Source organism: Mirounga leonina, unplaced genomic scaffold (genome assembly GCF_011800145.1).
Source record: "Mirounga leonina isolate KUSES-001 unplaced genomic scaffold, KU_Mleo_1.0 Mir_92, whole genome shotgun sequence".
NCBI lineage: Eukaryota > Metazoa > Chordata > Mammalia > Carnivora > Phocidae > Mirounga > Mirounga leonina.
This window is the reverse complement of record NW_023270852.1, coordinates 15,134,396-15,154,559: the sequence shown is the minus strand read 5'-3', so window position 1 is coordinate 15,154,559 and position 20,164 is coordinate 15,134,396. Positions and strand designations below refer to the sequence as shown.

The 20,164-nt window shown below is 45.1% G+C and overlaps 2 protein-coding genes across 2 annotated transcripts in view; both read left to right on the top strand.

The window, feature by feature from the left end:
- Positions 1-14,449: 14,449 nt before the first annotated feature.
- LOC118004020 (olfactory receptor 2AT4) lies at positions 14,450-15,421 on the top strand. Its single transcript, XM_034995143.1, has one exon. The coding sequence runs from the start codon at positions 14,450-14,452 to the stop codon at positions 15,419-15,421; it is 972 nt and encodes a 323-aa protein (XP_034851034.1).
- Positions 15,422-18,947: 3,526 nt separating this feature from the next.
- LOC118004111 (olfactory receptor 2AT4) overlaps positions 18,948-20,164 on the top strand; it is a 6,430-nt gene continuing 5,213 nt past the window's right edge. Inside the window, 2 exon segments of the mRNA XM_034995277.1 lie at positions 18,948-19,597; positions 19,600-20,116. Of these exon segments, the coding sequence (XP_034851168.1) occupies positions 19,366-19,597; positions 19,600-20,116 (749 nt within the window). The 5' untranslated portion in view covers positions 18,948-19,365.

The following is a 20,164-nucleotide window of genomic DNA, read 5'->3' as shown; positions in this document are numbered from 1 at the left end:
CCATCACCAGTAAGGTATGTCCCTGGGACCCAGGGCATTCTGAGGACCCCTGATCCTTAGATGTTGCTAATTCTGCTTCCAGGATACCAGTGTGCTAAAAACAGAGAATGCCATCAAAAAAGTTTCTTGAAGGGAAGAATGACCTAGAGTAGGGCCCAAAATATACCATTGAGTCTTCCATTTCCATTAATGATAGACTTGGTTATAAAATCAACCCTTCTGTGGAAAGGAAAATGTCAGATAAAATAGAAAGATTATCTGCTTAAAAGTGTCAAAATTATTGCCTTCTTAGCTCAGTGGGCAGTGTGTCAGTCTCATAAAAGTATCAAACAGAATTTTTAACATAAGGCTAAAATAGTAATAAAGATGAGAACACAGAAAGATTAGTTATTAAGACATGAATAGACATATAGATCAATGGAACAGGAGAGCCCAGAATCAGACCCTTAAATATATGAACAGTTGATATATGAAGGAAATGACATTGCAGATCAGTGTAAAGATGGAAATATAATAAATAGTATTAGTACTATCAGGTATCCATATGTCAACAAATGAAATTTGTCTCTTTTATCTTAAGCAAACACAAAAAGCAATCTCATTAAATACCTAAATATGAAAGGCAAAACTATAAAACTATATAGGAGACTACAGTCCTCATCTTGGGATGGGGAGATATTTCTGAAGCAAGATTTTTTAAAAGCTCTATGCCTAGGAAAAACAAAAGATAAATTTGACTGCTTTAAAATGTAGAATTTCTGTTCATCAAAAGACACCAGGAAGAGAGTGGAATGTTAAGCTACAGAACAGAAAATTATTTGCAATGCATATAACCAACTAAAGGACTCAGGATTCATCCAGAATATATAGAGAATTACTTTGGATCAATTTTTTTATTTTTATTTTTCTAATTTTTTTAAAAAGATTTTATTTATTTATTCGACAGATAGATAGCGAGAGAGGGAACACAAGCAGGGGGAGTGGGAGAGGGAGAAGCAGGCTTCCCACTGAGCAGGGAGCCCGATGCAGGGCTCGATCTCAGGACCCTGGGATCATGACCTGAGCCGAAGGCAGATGCTTAACCGACTGAGCCACTCAGGCGCCCCAGGTCAATTTTTTAAAATAGTCAAGTCATTAGAAAAATTAGCAAAATACTTCACAAGCAAATGTTCAATAAATCTAAGAAAACATGCTCAACCTAGTAGTCACAGGAGAGGTGCAAGTTACAACAATGAGTACTTACCACTAGAAACACATCAGACTGGCTAAAATGTCAAAGTCTACCAATACCCAAGTTGGTGAGCATGCAGGTTGATGGAGCACTCGTATACTGACAGTGGGAGTGTTTATTGGCACGACCACTTTGGAAAACACTTTATCACTATCTTATAATGTTGAATATACAGATACTGTATTATCTGGCATAGCTGCATTTCTCTTAACTTGTAAAATGTTCATAAGATGTAGCACTGTATGCCAATAAAATATGAAGGAATTACATAGACACACAACATGAGTAATCTCATATGAATAGATGAAAGAATCTAGTGTTGAGTGGAAGAATCTAGTGGTGAGCCAAAGAATCATGACTCAAAAGGATATATATAATATGATTCCAGTTATATAAAGTTTAAAGACAGGCAAAGCTAAACTACATTTTTGATCACTGCATACAGATGTCATATACCGTGAAGAAAAGAGAAGGCATATTTATTATTAAAATGGAAAATCAGGGTTATTTCTGTAAGAGAGGGAGAGGGTTGTGAGTCAGAGAGGGGCACCAAGGGCTTTATGAGGAGTTGTCAGTTTCATTCTCCCCTGAATGGTGGTGACACGGTATTCACTTTACAATTAAACTGTATATATAGACTTTATACATTTTGGCTCCATGTGAATACTCTATTTTATAATAAACTCTTACAAGGCATCATTCCATCGGGCAGAGGCTGCAATGGTAGTTCTCAATGTTCGGTCCACGTCTTTCCGTGGGTGGGCTGTCTTGTGGTGGTTTTCATCTTCAGAATAAGCATCGAGCTGCTGAATATAATTTTCTCTGTTTTTCCATTCACTTAAGAAGACTTTAATTAGCTTTTGGGAAGCGCTAGACCATGTGGTAGAAGCTAGAGACACAGAGGGAGAGATTGGGACAGTCGCTGCCCTCAATTTGCTTACAGTCTAGTGAGGAAGACGGACTCGGGCAGGAACAACACAGTGTGGTAGGTACCACATCAGAGGGAAGCCCAGGGGATGGGGGGAGCATAGAGAATGGTATTTAATCCAAGACAAAAATGTCTCCCATAAATATTTATTTTATTTTTTTTTATTTTTTAAGATTTTATTTATTTATTTGAGAGAGAGAGAATGAGAGACAGAGAGCATGAGAGGGAGGAGGGTCAGAGGGAGAAGCAGACTCCCTGCTGAGCAGGGAGCCCGATGTGGGACTCGATCCTGGGACTCCAGGATCATGACCTGAGCCGAAGGCAGTCGCTTAACCAACTGAGCCACCCAAGCACCCCTCCCATAAATATTTTTAACCTATGGTACCTGCTACTGCTTGTTTGGGAGTCCTCATGGAGTTAACGGCATGGTGGATGTGGACTGATTGAACAGAAGCCCCAAGCTGCTCCCATCAGAGAAAGAGAGGTTTCATTCTAGAGCTGACCAGAATGTGGGATGGCATCCCTGTCGCTACCTGTCATGGGGTGTGATTTTTAGCTTGGACAAGAAGTGGAGTTCATGCTCAAGCAAACCCAAAAGACTGCCACTCATTCTTCAGGAATCCCGCATGTCAAAAAAGGGTCTGGTGTGGGCAGAACTACAACGCCCCCCAAAAAGGCAGGAAGGAAAACCACTCTCAGAAAAGTGAATGGCGCAGGCCGTGACATTCTTGTGGCATATGTTAAAGGAAAGAAAATCTTTCTTAGCAAATTGTAATAAAGATGCAGCATGTGATGGGACTTTAAGCAAAGGCATTAGCAGAGAGTGAGAATTTCAGCAAATAGCAACGAGCGTCTTTTAAAGTCACAATAATAACAATTTTAAGTCAAAATTATGAAACAAAGCATTTTTAGTGAATTCTCATCTCCATTTCTGCTCCCTCCACCTATTGCATGCCCTTTACAAAAACTGTTTTTATTCATTTTTTTGGTTTTTCTTTCCATGTTTAATATAAGCAAGTCCATATACTTACACACATATGTATAACATAAATATGGCTATATTATCTCTTTCTTAGAGAATGGTAGCATACTATAAGACTGTTCTGCTCCTTGATTTTGAAAATTCAATCAGCAGTTGATAGAGATTAAGTTTTTGTTCGAGCAAAAAAAAAAAGTGGTGGTGGGAGAGGGAGGGGGCCATCGCTGGAGTGACCAGCTTTACATAGGAGCACAAAGAGTTCGTCCACGGGAATAGGAGGGAAGACAGAATGAATGCAGGCACGGATGCCCGCAGGTGGGTGGGTGCGGGATGGGACTCTGTGCACTCCTCTCCTGATTGGCTGGAGTGACAACAGGAAGAGATATTGGTGGATTGAGGAGGGGAAAAGTCATCTGGAAGAGGAGATGAGGCAACAAACCAGGGCCATATATGGGATGACTGCCGGCCAGAATTAAGGTCTGTGGAGCGCTCGTACGTTAAGCTCAGAGAAGGTACACCTACATCAGGAAAATACTTTCTTAAAATCCATCTCACTTCTCCCTAAAGGTGCAGGGCTCATCTTGAGTCAGGGTATGTGGGACTGATGACCCAGTGTTACTGATTCTTCCCAGTGGAGATTTCTTTTTTTAACCAAGCATTAGGATAATTGCATAAGCCAACTGGTTTTCAGGCAGCAATGATCTGATTTTTTTTTTAAAAATCTGATCATTTATCTGTCCTCACAAGTGGCTACCTATGCTTCTTGTCTGCTAAATGACATAAGGTCATTTATATATCAAGAACATATATCATGAGCCTACTATGTGGTATATTTTATATCTCAATGTTATTGGGAGAGGAAGGAAGAAAAAACACTAAAAAAAATGAATTCTAAAATGTCAAAAGCTCCTTTAAAACCCTTCTAAACTCAGTTACAATGTTGAGCTCTAAAGCTGGCTCCACTTATCACTTACACATAGTGAAATACTTATGTAGTCATGAGATTATGATTCCATTACAAGAACGATATTTATGGTAATACCATTTCCTCTGCATTAATTTCTTATATTCTTTTTTTTAAAAAAAGATTTTATTGACAGAGAGAGAGAATGAGCACAAACAGGGGAGCAGTGGAGGGAGAGGGAGAAGCAGGCTCCCCGCTGAGCAGAGAGCCCAATGCAGGGCTCAATCCCAGGACCCTGAGATCATGCAGATGCTTAACCGACTGGGCCCCCCAGGCACCCCAATCTTATATTCTTGATGCTAAGTAAGATGCTTATAGTATGCTAAATTCGTATTTTGTGCTTTCTGTTTATATTTCAAACAGCGTGGTTCCCTTTAATTTCTTTTATCCTCCTCTTATGTATTCTCCAAATATATTCCCAGAATCATCCACACAACCTTGTCTCGTTCCACTTTTGAAGCTATCATTATTACTAAACTAGATATTTTGGTTCCAAGCCATATGTATTTTATTTTTTATTTTTTATTTTTTTATTTCTTTAAAAAGATTTTATTTATTTTTTAAAGAGCGAGCGAGAGAGAAACAGCATGAGAGGGGAGAGGGTCAGAGGGAGAAGCAGGCTCCCCGCGGAGCAGGGAGCCCGATGCGGGACTCGATCCCGGGACTCTAGGATCATGACCTGAGCCGAAGGCAGTCGCTTAACCAACTGAGCCACCCAGGCGCCCAAGCCATATGTATTTTAAATAACCTGCCCATTTTTCTATTCTACACATCTTTAAAATAATAAAAACTCTATCTCTGAACGCTGCTTCCTCAAATATGTGGAAATTAAATAGCACACCTCTAAAAAATCAATGGGTCAAAAAAGAAATCACAAGGAAAATCAGAAAAGATCTTGTAGAAACATACCCCAAATCACAGGATGCAGCTAAAACAAGTGTTTTGAGGGAATGTAGAACTGTAAATGCTTATATGAAAAAAAGAAGAAAAATCTCAAATTAATCATCTAATGTTATTAGATTATTTATTAATTTATGTATTAATAATCTCATTTTTACTTTAAGAAATTATACTTTTATAATTTTTCTTTAAAAGCAAACTTGAGGCGCCTGGGTGGCTCAGCCGTTAAGCGTCTGCCTTCGGCTTAAGTCATGATCCCAGGGTCCTGGAATCGAGCCCCTCATTGGGCTCCCTGCTCTGCGGGAAGCCTGCTTCTCCCTCTCCCACTCCCCCTGCTTGTGTTCCCTCTCTCGCTGTGTCTCTCTCTGTCAAATAAATAAAATCTTTAAAAAATAATAAAATAAAAGCAAACTCAACTCAAAGCAAGCAGTAGGCATGAAATAACAATAAAGATTAGAATGGAAATAAAAAGAGAGTGGGAAAAATAGACAAAATGAAAACTGGGTCTTCGAATACATCAACAAGACTGATGAACATTTAGGTAGATTGACTAAGAAAAAATGAGAAAATACCCCCAATTACTAAAATCAAAAGTGAAAGAGGGAACATTACGACCGAACTGCAGAGACATAAATGCAAAATGTCAAAGGAAGAGACCACCACACCACACCTGAAAACAGAAGGCTGAACTTACCACCAGCTTAAGCATTGGGAATGCTCCAGTGTATGGTTCTGAGCGACCCGGGGAGCTGATCTCACACAGGGCTGCGGACAATGTGGAGGGGAGGGGTTGGTGGACCTTCAGCGGTGCTGCTGTTGAGGGAATGGTTTGCCTTTAGTGGTGGCCGTGTGGTTACTGGGGCGAGGGTGTTGCTGCGTGGCTGACTTTTAGACTGGTCGGCTTTCAGGAACGTATGTATTAGTGCGAAGCTGTCATTGAATAATTAAACAGGTTTAAAACAAGTTCTGAGGATTATTTGTTACTCCCATGGCTATCGAACTGCCAGTCATTTCCTAGAAGCCTGAGAACATTTTTATTCTCAGAGGTAATGAAGTAAATCATACTTTATCCCCTAATGTTATACTAGGAAGTCTTTAAGTGTTGGCTTTTTACAAAGAAATCTCAGCCAACAGTTTAGCTCTCCTATTTTGGCTCACTTTTGGAGGTAAAACAAAATAAAATTAGAAATTTGAAAGGAACCTAAGTCATGGTTTCTGTTTGTTCTCTCCGACCTACTGTAGTTCAAATGACTGTTGCGCTCTATGTGAGCTCTTCCCACCAATAACCCAGTCTTTTCGTTAGTTTCATCGGCCACATCCCAAAAAGACTTTAGTCCTTCTCATGCTGCCAAAAGCTGGCTTTGGAGGTTTTGGGGGTTTTTCTTTGTTTTTTTAAAGATGTATTTATTTATTTTTAGAGAGAGAGAGTGCGAAAGCGGGGAGGGGCAGAGGGAGAGGGAGAGACAGAATCCCAAGCAGACTCCCTGCTGTGCAAAAAGCCCAACGTGGGACTTGATCTCATGACCCTGAGATTACAACCCCATCCAAAAGCAAGAGTCTGACACTTAACTGACTGAGCCACTGAGGCCTTCCTGTTTTTTTGTTTTTATGTACAAACCTGGTTTTTAATTTTTTTTAAAGTATAGTTGATGCACAATGTTACAACATAGTGATTCAGCAAAGTCTAGACGTTATGCTGTGCTCATCACGTGCAGCTACCATCTGTCACCATACAACACTATCATGGCTCCAGGCATTTATTAAGGAGGTCTGTCGTGTCTGAGCAACAGAAAACAGAACAAAAGAATCCACCTGACAGTCCAGTGATTCTGCAGTATTCTTTGCCTTTAACTTGAGAGTGGTTAGATCTTCTCCCCTAGAAAAACCTTCAGCTTTTACCTTTGTGGTCCTGAAGCAAAGATCCACATCTAAAGATTTATCCCAAACCAAAATTCCTCCCCTCAGTTGGAAGGAGTAGATCTGGAGAGGAGGAGATAACACAAAAAGTTCTGGTTTGTTCTTCAGAGAAATTTCCCAAACCATCTTCAGTCCCATCATGAAGTTCCTTCGATCAGAAGGGGCTACAGCCTCTGCTGTACCATTCTTTTGATTTCCCAAGAAGCTGCCAATGTTCCCAGGATGCCAACTACATCCTGCAGTTGTAAATCTACAGTCAACAGACATCTATTCTGGAAGTCTCTACTGTGGGCTGAAATGAATCGCTCATGAATGCTTTTCCCCTGGTTCTGGGCAGAGCATCAGGCACAGGTCCTGCAAGGTCATCTCAGTCATTGCTGGGCTTTGTGTTCTCAAAGTCTCTGGGTTTGAAGTTGGGATGGTCCCTGTGCATGCACGCCCTATTCCATTTTAAAATGTGCTTGCTGCAATGGATGAATCCCTAAACTCTACCTCTGAAACTAATAATACACTATATGTTAATTAATTGATTTAAAATAAAATAAACAAAATAATATGTACTTACTGCTTGCTTGGCCCAGGAGTTCTACTTCTAAGGATCTATCTGAGAGAAATATCTGGGTACCCATCCCCAAAATGCTTGTTAAAAAGACATTAATTATAATATTGTCCATAATAGCAATAATTGTGTACAACCTAGATGTTCATTGGCAGGGAAATTATGAAATAATCTATGTCATATCCATACTATGAAATGCCAGATATCAGATAAAAAGAATAAAGTATGTCAGACAGAAAGGTTCCAAGACTTAGTAAGTTGGAATATAAGTGATGCCATAAGAACAAAATGACTTTATTTGCGTTAAAGGAAAAACAAAACATTCCCCCCCATGCACAACACACACGCATGCTTAGCAAAGGTCTGGAAGGAACACACCAAATCATTACCTTTGGGGAGGGGAGGGGGACTATGAGGAAGGGCTGGTGTGAAGAAAGCATTCACCTTTTACTCCATAAATCTCCATATTGCTTAAGCTATTTTACAGTGGGATCTGTTTATTACTTGTGAAATTTTAAAAATTGTTCAAATTTTATACAGATCAATGAAAGAGTGACAGAGTCAGAAATTGAGAGCTATGGAGCCAAAGGAAGGAATCTAACAGACTGAGGTCCAAACCGGTCTATGATCCTGCTTGGGCCCTGCCTGAGGCTGGGGCGCAGACCCCCTCTCCTCACGTTCTTCCCACAGAACCTTTGCAAGTCCCTCATGGAACAGCTGAGGCAGTGTGTCCCAGGGGTGCAACAGGGTTTTCCTATTTTGGTTTATCAAAATAACAGCTCTCACTTCCTGAATGTTCACCGTGTGCTAGACACGAGCTCAGCACCTAACTAAACCTTCCCAGGAGGCTGCGGGATGGGCAGTGTTGTTATACCCTTTTCACAGGCAAGGACCTAAAGGCCCAGTGAGGCTAAGGGATTTGTCCAAGGTGACATGACTGGAACGAACTGAGGTCTCCGCCATTGGTCGATGTGCTGCTGAACCGCTGAACTGGAACTGGAATCTTGGGTCCAAGCTCGGCCAGCAGCCACTCATGTGACCGTGGGCAAGTCACTTCCCTTCACTAGATCTTTTCCTCAGTGTCAAATAGTGGGGACAATCCTGGCTCTGCCTGTCCTCCCCGGCTGTTTTGGGGCCCGATGGGAAAACAAGAATCAAACTCTTCCGTTGGTGATAAAGTTCTGGGACCCAGGAGGGTTGTTAATGACGCTGTTTCCATTACCTGCAAAGCCCAGGGCCAAGTCCCCCACCTCATCCTACGAAGTTGTTCCCAGCTGGAGGGGGTGGGGCCCCTTAGGGGAACCAACTTAAGGGAGAGGGCCCCAGCCGGCCCTGACTCCAGGGTTTAATGGGCCATGGCCCAGCTCCTTCCTGGCTCTTCCCCCAGGGCCAAGTGTGGTGACTCTACAGAAGACACCAAGGTGGATCAGGCTTGCAGGTGAGCTGGGCCGGGGGTGGAGTTTTCCAGAAGTTGGCAAAGGCTGGGGTGAACAGACAGGTTCAGAGAGGCCGGGGATGTGTACAGCCATAGTGAGGGTCCCAGTGTGCACCCCGGTCTGTGTGGCCCTGGGCCAGACACCCTGACAGGATGGGCAGGGATGGGCAGTCACAGGCAAGAGGCTGATGCTTTTGTGAGAGAGTTTCTCACAGAGAGGCAAGATCAATGACCATGAAAGAAATGGAAATATTTAGTGAGGCATCTGTAACACTGTGAGTCACAGATGAGGGAGTTGCAGTTCAGAGGGAAAGTGGAAAGTGGTGAAGCCAGAATGGAAACCCGGCTCATTCTAGCTCCAGTTAGTGAGCCCAGACGCTATCATGCACACGTATCCTGCTCCTTGGCTATGGAATAGCACAGGATCATGGAAGTATTATGGGAGGACGGTGTGGATTTAAGAGTTGTGGTGAAGCGCGATGACACAGTGACCATAAGGACCAAGCGTGCCACAGGGCCCTTGCTCTCCCTCCTTAGGGGCTGGGGCCATGAGACGGCCATCCTGACCCCTCACTGGGCCAAACACAGAGGGCGTGCTCAAAAACCCTAGCTGAGCCAGAGGAGACCATCTCTTCCAAAGCCTTCTTTTACCGGTGGGAAAACTGAGGCTCAGGGACCCAAAGTCACAGCCCGTGAGAGGCAGAGCTGGTCCAGGAGCCAGCCCTCTTGGTTGCCAGGCGGGGCTCAGGCCCTTGCAGCAGCCTGGCTCCAGAACACCCTCTGCTCTCCCCTCACCGGTCGGGGCCTTGGACGGACCCTCAGTTTCTCCTTTGGTCAAGGGGCATAACCACTCCCTGGCAGGCCTGGATGCTGAAGGAGAGGATGTATGTAAAGTGCAGCATCCAGCTGAACATCCTAGTGACTGGTTTTTCTGTCCTTTGTCCCCCACCAGCACTGTAATTCGTGGCTCATAGATCATCCTGACCAAGGAAGTTTCCCCTAACAATACCTTTGGTGTCCTTAAGCACTGAAAACACCCCTGTAATACATGTTCAAAATAAACTCCCTTCATCTAAACCATAAAATAAATGTAAGGAAGTCCAGAAAGTTTCTGATTATTAGCATGATGCTACATCGGTGCTTTTCAAAAACATCAGATACTAAATTTTTGCAAAAACATTTTCCAGTGCTCCTGTCCAGCTGGTGCCTAAGCACGTGCTTTATCTGTTGCATAGATGCATTCTGACAAAACAGAGGTTTAGGGGTGAAAACAGTGCCTTCGGGGTGAGCAAATAAATCTTACTAGTTGGTCTGTCCCGTGGCCTCAGGAGGAAGGGCAGCTAGGGCTTTTGCTGAGTGATCCCTGGCTTCAGGGGATAATCCAGCCCCGCTGATAGTCTAGTTCTGGTTCTGTCACCCACTTACCGTGCGACCTTGGGCACACCACAGCCCATTTCTGAGCTGTGTGCCCTATCTATGTAAGAAATGGTCAAACTAAAACTGTCTACTTGCTAATGACCCCTTCATGCTGACAGGATGATTCAGCAGCCACTCAAGGCTTATTGGGAAAGCTGCATTCTGGCTCCTGTCTCTGGAGCACTGAGCTCCTGGTGAGGGCGGTGGCTCATTTTGAAATAGAAATAATTAGGCTCCATTACAGCCCTGCAGGTGCTCAGGTCTGGTGGAGCCACAGACATAGAAAGAGACAGAGACACCCCAGTATGATCATAGTGATAACAAATGAAAGCACAGGAACCCTGAAAGCCAGAAAAGAGGGCCCTGAGCCAGCCAAGACCAGCGAAGTTTCCTGGGAGAGGGAGCACTGTGTTGAGTTAGGACGAAGAACAAGGCAAAGAGCAAGGAGTTGCTGTGTGACTAGAGTGAGAAGAAATAAGGCTGCTAGAAGATCCATCTTGGACAGCAGGCTAGGGGGTCATCTTCTATCTTGAAAAATCCTAGTGAACACCGCATGGGAGCCAGAAAACTGGGCTCAAGACCCACCCTGGCTATGAACTTCTCAAGGCTGACCTTGAGAAGACACTCTGTTTCTGGACTTCAGACTCTGCATTTGCCCTCTCCACCACCGCTGTTGGATAGAAGTGGGACAGAGGAGGGAGGGTAGAGGGGTAGAAATGGGCCTGCTGGCTCTGAATTTTTGCACCTCAAACCCCAACTCGGCTTAACTCAGTGACCATCAATCCCAAGTCAGCTCCTCTGAGCTATAACAACATGTAGGCAAATGCAGTTGGCACCAATTTAGGGTCTGAGGAAAACCCGGTGACTGGCTGAGGCAGTTTGAGTCTGGTGGTCTGGTTAGCTGAGAATTAACTCTTTTCAGTTGGGGTGTAGCAGCTTTGCTTTCCTGTCTGGATACTGCGGGCTGACCTTCAGAACGTTTTTTTTCCTTCCAAGGAAGCATTCACAATGGAGTGGTCTGTTCCATGTGTCTTTTGGAAATACATTTTACCAGCCTTCACTCCCTAATGAGAAACCAGGCCACCTAACACGCTAAAAAAATTAAAGAACAAACTGAAATTTCTTTTTTTTTTCCAAATTGAAATTTCTGATTACAGCTGCCAATATCAGCTTAGAAATGGAGTAGAAAAGAGAAAAAACTGCCCCAATCTCTTCCCACACAAAAACTTCCAGATTGTCCAGGGAACACGATCTAGAGAGTGAGAGCCCTGGTCTAGGAGTCTGAGGCCTGGGTTTTCTGGTCCTCGCTCTGCAGCTGACTGGCCCTATGTGATCTTGGGCAAGCCCTTGGCCTTTTGGTCTACAAAGAAAAAAGCTGGCTGGACATTTTCAAGTTTGGTATTCTTACGATTCAATGACATGAGAGAGGTTTTAGCACAAGTCAGAGAAACAGGACAGTTCTGGAAAAATCAAGGAGGGAGTCGTTTTAGAAATGGTCAGGGTTGAAAAGGCATGATATAAATGTGACCATGGACTTGCTCCTGTGTCATCTGTTCAGAGGGACATCCCAGTGTATGAAAGGAATCAATATGCCCAGTCGGTTGAAGGTCTCCAGTTCTGTGGGTGCTTGGAAGCACACATTTCTCCTTCCTTGACAAGGGGAGTCCCTGGGGTAGGGGCTTGTGCCTTAGGCCCTATCATAAGAATACTGCGTTCGTCTCTGCAACAGTGGACCCCAAGGTCCCTGAGTTTCCGGTTTACTGTGGCACCTTCTTAGCTGGGGCTAGGGAAGTCTACAGGCTAGTGTTCATCAGGAACCCCTGCTCTGTGGCCCCAGCAACTGGGAGGGAGAGAACAAATCATACCACACAGAAATGCCTTTCAATCTCTGTCTCTGCCGCTGGGTAGAATACGCCTTTAACTCCGACTAGCATCAGCAAGTGACTTCTCCAACTAAAGGCATCCTCTGCCATTCCTTTCATTGTAGTAGGACAAAAAGCCATACACAGAGGCAAGATTTAATATATTCAGTTGCTTTTTTGTTTGCTTGCATCTGTATTTAATTAAGGTATAACTCAGGCGTAATAATGCCTACAATATTAGATACAGATAGAGATCTAGCTATAAATATAGCTCTAGCTCTGGATTCAGACATCAAATACACAGATAGAGATATTGATATACATACAAATATAGATCTATAGGGACACCTGGGTGGCTCAGTCAGTTAAGCGGTTGCCTTTGGCTCAGGTCATGATCTCAGGGTCCCGGGATCGAGCCCCGCGTCGGGCTCCCTGCTCAGCGGAGAGTCTGCTTCTCTCTCTGCCCCTCACCCCTGCTCATGTTCTCTTTCTCCCTCTCTCAAATAAACAAATAAAATTTTAAAAAACCCACAAATATAGATCTATAGATATGGATAAATCAGCTAAAGATAGAGCACATTTCCAGCAACCCAGAAGGCTCCCTTGTGTCCAGCCCAGTCAAATCCCCCCACAAAATTTAGCTAATCAAGGCTTGAGTTAAGTTCAGTTTCAGTTTTCCTAAGAGTCAGTCTAACTGTGACTTGCTCTTGTTCTTTTTTTTATTTTTTTTTAATTTTTTATTTTTTTTAAAGATTTTATTTATTTATTTGAGACAGAGAGAATGAGAGACAGAGAGCATGAGAGGGAGGAGGGTCAGAGGGAGAAGCAGGACTTGCTCTTGTTCTTAAGGTATGGCCTCCTGGGCTGTGGGTTGTCAGTGTGGCTGATCTCTGTCTCCTTAGCCCTGAAAAATTATAGATTTGCTTCTACCCTTTGGAGGTTTTGAACTTAAGTCTTTAGCAACCTTGCCACCTACCCCCTCAACACACACACACACACACACACATACACAGAGCTTCAGAATTTTTCTTTTCTTTTTTTTTTTTACAGCTTCAGAAATTTTGAAAATATTTTTGAGGGTAAGACCATTATGTATTTGAGGGAGGCTCTTTCCCTCTAATCTCTTAAGCATCATGGGATCTGTCTTTTAGAAGTCTTTTTATTCTTTGAGAAGCCTTCAGTCCAGCTTCCCAACCTCTTTTGCATAGCCCCCAAATTCAGAAGCTGTCCCATGGGGAAAACTTGTTATGGATTTAGAGTGTCTTAAATTTCCAAAATGTTTTGCAAACCCTTTTTGACTGCCAAAAAGCATTGCTGCTTTTTCCTTCCCTCATCTGTGTCCCTCTGCCTGGGCCAAGTCCAAGCCACACAATGGTCCCCAAATCAAATATTCCCAGGAAAGATAAGAGCTGGTGATTGGCAGTTGACTTTGGAGAGTCCCTCCCCTCTGGAGTTCCAATTCATTTCATCCTCATTGCAGCCATGTTTCTCCAATTTATTAAAAAATGTAATTTGTATAACTTATCCAGGTTTTCCTAGTTGTTGCAGTGCAAGTGTTGGGCTACCAGGACCTATTACATCCTATACAGGAGTAGAAGTCCAGACATGTAGCTAAAGAGGTATATGGAAGAACTGCTACTCAAGGCATATGAGCAAGAAATAGGTTTAGTAAGTATGTGGGCAGCAGCAGGTTGCAGAAAGCCTTGGAGAAAGCAGCCCTTACAAGATGGTAGCAAGATGGTAGAACTTTGAGTGAGTGCAAAAGTAGAAACCCAAGCTTTAGGACTTGATTTGAGAGAACTGACATCCCAAACTAGATAACATGGGACCTAAGATGAAGACCAGAAGAAATCTTTCCAAGTACTTTTCACAATTATAATTCAAGAATCAACTGTTAAGATCTGACTTTCCCAGTAAGATGTAAACTCTTAAGATAGGAATTTTGCCTGCCTTCTTTCTTTCATCACTGTATCACATGAGCACAGCATAATGACTTCCATTTGGTAAGTTACTCTTAACTTGTAATTAATATTTGACCAAAGAAGAAAGGTAGGAATTTTGGATTCACATGGTAGAAATTAATAAATACCATAACCTACAATCAGTCTTCTAGAATTGGCTGTAAATAATTGTGCTTATATTAACTATAAACATTACAAAATCTCATTCCAGAATCCTTTGTTTCTATGGTTTTCAGATATCCTCAGTCACCAGATGTTCCAGCTGCCTATCTCCCCGAAATCCAGCTCTGCCTCACTATGGGGACCACAACCTGTAATGGATCAGTGGATGGATCACCAGTCTTCTACCTGGTGGGAATCCCCTCTCTGCCAGAGAGCTTCTTCCTCCCTGTGTTCTTTATTTTCCTCCTCTTCTATCTTCTCATCCTGCTGGGAAATGCCCTGATCCTGGTGGCTGTGGTGGCAGAGCCCAGCCTCCACAAGCCCATGTACTTCTTCCTGATCAACCTCTCCACTCTGGACATTCTCTTTACCACAACCACTGTCCCCAAGATGCTGTCCCTGTTCCTGCTTGGAGACCACTTCCTCAGCTTCCCTGCCTGCTTATTGCAAATGTACCTCTTCCAAAGCTTCACATGTTCAGAAGCCTTCATCCTGGTGGTCATGGCCTATGACCGCTATGTGGCTATCTGCCGTCCCCTGCACTACCCTGTCCACATGACCCCACAGACCAATGCTTCCCTGGCAGCCTGTGCCTGGTTTATTGCTCTCCTCCTGCCCATCCCTGCAGTGGTCAGGACCTCCCAGATGGCATATAACAACATTGCTCACATCTACCATTGTTTCTGTGACCACCTGGCTTTGGTTCAGGCCTCCTGCTCTGACACCTTACCCCAGACCCTCATGGGCTTCTGCATCGCCATGGTGGTATCCTTCCTGCCCCTTCTCCTGGTGCTTCTCTCCTATGCCCACATCCTGGCTTCAGTGCTTCGCATCAGCTCCCGAGAAGGACGCTCGAAAGCCTTCTCCACCTGCGGCTCCCACCTCCTGGTGGTTGGTACCTACTATTCATCCATTGCCATAGCCTATGTGGCCTACAGGGCTGACCTGCCCCTCGACTTCCACATCTTGGGCAATGTAGCATATGCTATCCTCACACCAATCCTCAACCCTCTCATCTACACTCTGAGAAACAAGGAAGTCAAGGCAGCCATCACCAAAATCACTTATCTCAAGACCCAGTCTTGGATGAGAGCCCTTGAGCTTTAGATGCAGCTAATTCTGCACTCAGGACACAAAATAACAGTGCCCAGGACAGATTAGGAGCTCAGTAAATATTGTTGAATAAATAAATTAATGAATATAGAATGGTAAAAGAGAATTCAACTGAGCAGATAGTTCCAACTGGCAAAGACGATCCATCCATGGATTTCAGTCAGACTTCTCATTAAAATAAAGTATACACCACTGGCATAAAGTGCTGAGCCCTTGAGAGTTGTTAATGATGCTCTTCTTATTGTCAGCAAAGTCTAGGGATAAATCCTACCCTCCCCCATATATGTCCTAAGAAATGTCAGGGAGTTGATCTCTGAGGGATTGTGGGTGCAGTTCCCATAGGAGCACCATCTTGAAAGAAAGTACCCCAGGAGACCTGCCTGGAAGGAGAGGGCTGAGGGTTTAGTGGGTCATGGCTCAGCACCAAAAAGGCCTTGCATGGAGATGCCATAGGAGATACCAATGTGGATCAGGTTTAACAGGTGAGTAGGGCTAGGGAAAAAGTGCCCAAGAAAAGCAGAGAATGCTGGGGTGGGGAAACAGGACAGAGTGGCCAGAACCTATAAACCAGGACCAGGGATCAGGAAGACAGATTGGGTGCACAAGATGCAGGCAACCAGGATCCAGGCTGGCTGTGCATACACGGGCTATGGGATCTTAGACCACATACCCTGGCAGATGTGGACAAGGTGCACCTCTGGGTGGGATTCAAATCATCTTGGCCAAGCCTTTCCCCCAGCAAAGCAAGGCTTTGTCACTGGCGGACACACTAGCAAGCTCTGAGCCCTGTGTGTTCCAGGCTCACGTGTAAGCGTTGTCTAAGCTAAGCGTTATGTCTCCCCATAAGGATCACAACAACCCAGGAGGTCACAGATGACAGAAATGAGCCCCAGGAGGGGGAAATGACTTGCCCAAGGTCACGCCGCTGGACGTAGGAGCTGGGATTGGAATCAGGGCCTTTCTGACTCACAAGCCACACACTTGACCACTAAGGTCCATGTGACAAGATGAAGGGAGAGAATGTGGCTGGCAGCAGGTGCTCACTAGGCCAGATAGTCCTCACCCTCTCCCTTTGCGTGTGGACCATTGTGACATCCGATCTGTCAACCACAGAGGGGACTCTCAGAAAAGGGCTCATTGAATTGGAAACCCCCCAGAGATCTTTTCTTCCAAAGCCCTCACTGCCCAGATGAGAAAACCAAGGCTCAGGGACCCAAAGTCACAGCAGGCAAGTGGCAGAGCTGGTCCAGGAGCCAGCCCTCTTGGTTGCCAGGCGGGGCTTAGGCTTTTGCAGCAGCCTGGCTCCAGAACAGCCTCTGCTCTCCCCCTCACCTGCCGTGGCCTTGGACGGACCCTCAGATTCTCGCTGGCTGAAGGGCATAAGCACTCCCTGGCAGGCTTGGATGATGAGAGGGGGTGATGGACGCGAAGCATGGCTTCAGGTTGTACATTCAGTGACCGGTTCTTCTGTCTAGCTGCGTAACTGGCTGGTGGACAATCCAGACAGGGAGCACCCTTGCCGGTTATGGTGGCACGTTCTGTGCCCTGGGAAAGAGCACCCTGCGGGCCCGAAGCACTGGCCTGCATCGTTCACATGTACTAGGTAATTCAGAGTAAAACAAGAACCCTAACCTGTAAATTAAGTGTAAGGAGATCCAGCCAAACTCGGGTATTTCCTAGGATGGGCCAGTTGGACGATGCTTTGAAATACCAAACGCGAAATTCTTTCAGAAATTATCTCTAGTGCCCCTGCTTCGCTGGTGAGCCAGCACATTGTGTGGTTGACTGTTGGATGGTCCATCGCCATGTGCACCTGTCCACCCGGGTCGTAGCATCTGTACTTCTATTTGCAAAGCAGCGGAGCAGAGGAGGGAAGAGAAAACAGCTGGACTCAGTGGCCCCTTAGCACCCCTCTGGCCTTGACCCTTTGTGTTTCTGCCTCTCCGATGCCTCACTCTGTCTCACCAGGGACTGTCAGCCACATTGGCCTCTCTGAGGGCAGAAATGGCCATGGTAGTGTCGTTTGCATCCCCGCAGGTGTGAGAAAATCCCAATGGCCCGACATCTCAGGATGGGGTTCAGATACTAAGGGATAAGTATCTCAATTTGGGACAGAGAACTTTCATTCTTTGGCTAGGTCCTTGGGTCTGACTTCTGGAACATTTCAAAGGAACTTTTGAATTGGCAGATACCACATCTTGTTTCAGCACTCACCAGATAGACTCAGATAAAAATGTGAAATATAGATTTGTCTGATGTTATCAATGAAAAAAAAAAAAGAGAAAGGGAAATAGAAAACCTTGGTCCTAGTATTTTCTCCTGAAGTTTTCCCCTGGAAACTTGAACTTCTGGATCCTCCAGGAAACATGGCATAGAAGAAAAAGCCCTGTTTTGTGAAACAAAGGCCTGAGTTCTGGTGGGGCTCTTGCCTGTGGCACCTGGGAAAGCGCCTACCCTTTCTTTCTTTTCTTTTTTTTTTTAGATGTATTTATTTATTTATTTATTTATTTATTTATTTGAGAGAGACAGAGAGAGTGGAGGGAGTGGAAGGGGGAGAGAATCTTCAAGCAGATTCCTCCCTGAGCGTGGAGCCCAACACGGGGCTCAATCCCACGACCCTGAGATCACCACCAAGGGTCAAACACTTAACCGACTGAGTCGCTCAGGTGCCCCAAGCCTCTGCCCTTTCTATGCTCACTCTCTCTCTGGCTTTTGGGGAGAAAGTTGTTGGACTTGAAAATAAAAACGTTTTTTCCAGTTTTTACATTGCTGGGCTTCCATGTAAGAAGTGTTGTGAGAAGAGAGAGTAATTGGAGGTGACTCCAGGAAAATCATGGGGACACTGCTCATGGAGTCACCGGGATCAATGAGACAGGAATACCAATATCAGCATGGATTTCTCGGGGCCCTTTATCCAAAGGACAAATCCAAAATGGAGGGTGAATCAGTACTTCCCTCAGCTCAAACCCCCCAGAATCCCTTGTGGTTCCTCTGGGAGGGGTTCTTTCACCTTTGAGCAGCTACTGCGGGCCAGTTTCTCTCTATGGTCAACGCCTCCCAGGTCACATGACAAGTTCTGCCCGGGGCCCCAGGGGCCTGCTGGGTGGGGGGCATGCAATGGGTAAACAGGAGCGCCTGCTGAGCTGTGGCAGCCCGTAGGAAGCTACGCCCAATGGAGTCACACAGATACTGTCTTGGATTCTTTGTTGCTGCCAGTTGTGGGAGAATCCACTATCAGTTCTGACTCCAATCAGGAATGATTCTTCCCATCAAGAGCATTTTCAGTGTCACTCCCTTCACTGTAACCTAACAAAGAGCCCCACACCCAGAGACAGGATCTGGAGTACTCAGCTTAGGTGGAGACAGGCAGAACGAGTGTACCAGGCAGACAGGAGAGAAAGGAGCCATTCCCTGGTTAATAATTATGGTGGGAAGACAGCAGGTTGCTGTAAACCTTGGAGAAATCAGCCCTCCTAGCAACGTGGTGACAAGGATATCACTTTTTAAAAACTTAAAGCAAATGCCAAAAAGAAAGGAGCTTAGGGGCATGGTTTAAGAGATCTGATATCCCCAGAAAGGATTATATGGGACATGGGAAAGAGGAACAGCAGAATTTTTCCATAACACTTAACACAACAGTAATTAAATAATTGTGATTCATTGCTTAATGTCTCTTTCTTCCACTAGAATGAGCTCCATGATGTTAGAGACCGTCTGTCTTATTCAACTGTCTACTACATACCCAGCATATAACACATGGTTGCATATTGTAGATACTTTTTCCATACTTGATTATAAAAGAAAAGAGGGTTACTTTAATTATACAGTGACCATCACATAATTATCATTCCAGAATCACTGATTGTTCTGATTTCCGGATGTGCTTGGTTCCCAGATGTTTCCACTACCTACTTCCTGGGCATCCAGATTAACCCACCATGGAGACCATAGCCTGTAATGGATCAGAGGACTCCTCAACCATCTTCTACCTGGTGGGCATTCCCTCTCTGCCCAAATCCCTCTTTCTTCCTATCTTTGTCTTTCTCCTCTTCTACCTGCTCATCCTGCTGGGAAATGCCCTGATCCTGGTGGCTGTGGTGGCAGATCCCAGCCTCCACAAGCCCATGTACTTCTTCCTGATCAATCTCTTGGCCCTAGACATCCTCTTCACCTGACCACCGTCCCCAAGATGCTGTCCCTCCTCTTGCTTGGGGACTGCTTCCTCAGCTTCCCCGCCTGCTTCCTGCAGATGCACCTCTTCCACAGCTTCTCCTGCTCAGAAGCCTTCATCCTGGTGGCCATGGCCCATGACCGCTAGGTGGCTATCTGCCGCCCCCTGCGCTACCCTGTCCTCATGACCCCGCACACCAGTGCCGCCGCCCTGGCAGCCTGTGCCTGGCTCACTGCCCTCCCCCTGCCCATCCCCGCAGTGGTGCAGACTTCCCACTTGGCCTTTGACAACACTGCTCACAGCTCTCACTGCTTCTGTGACCACTTGGCTGTGGTCCAGGCCTCCTGCTCTGACACCACGCCCCAGACCTTCATGGGCTTCTGCATCGCCATGGTGGTATCCTTCCTGCCCCTTCTCCTGGTGCTTCTCTCCTATGCCCACATCCTGGCTTCAGTGCTTCGCATCAGCTCCCGAGAAGGACGCTCGAAAGCCTTCTCCACCTGCGGCTCCCACCTCCTGGTGGTTGGCACCTACTACTCATCCATTGCCATAGCCTATGTGGCCTA

Excerpts from the sequence above, each read along its gene's own strand:
- LOC118004020 (XM_034995143.1), top strand. The coding sequence starts at position 14,450 with ATGGGGACCACAACCTGTAATGGATCAGTGGATGGATCACCAGTCTTC.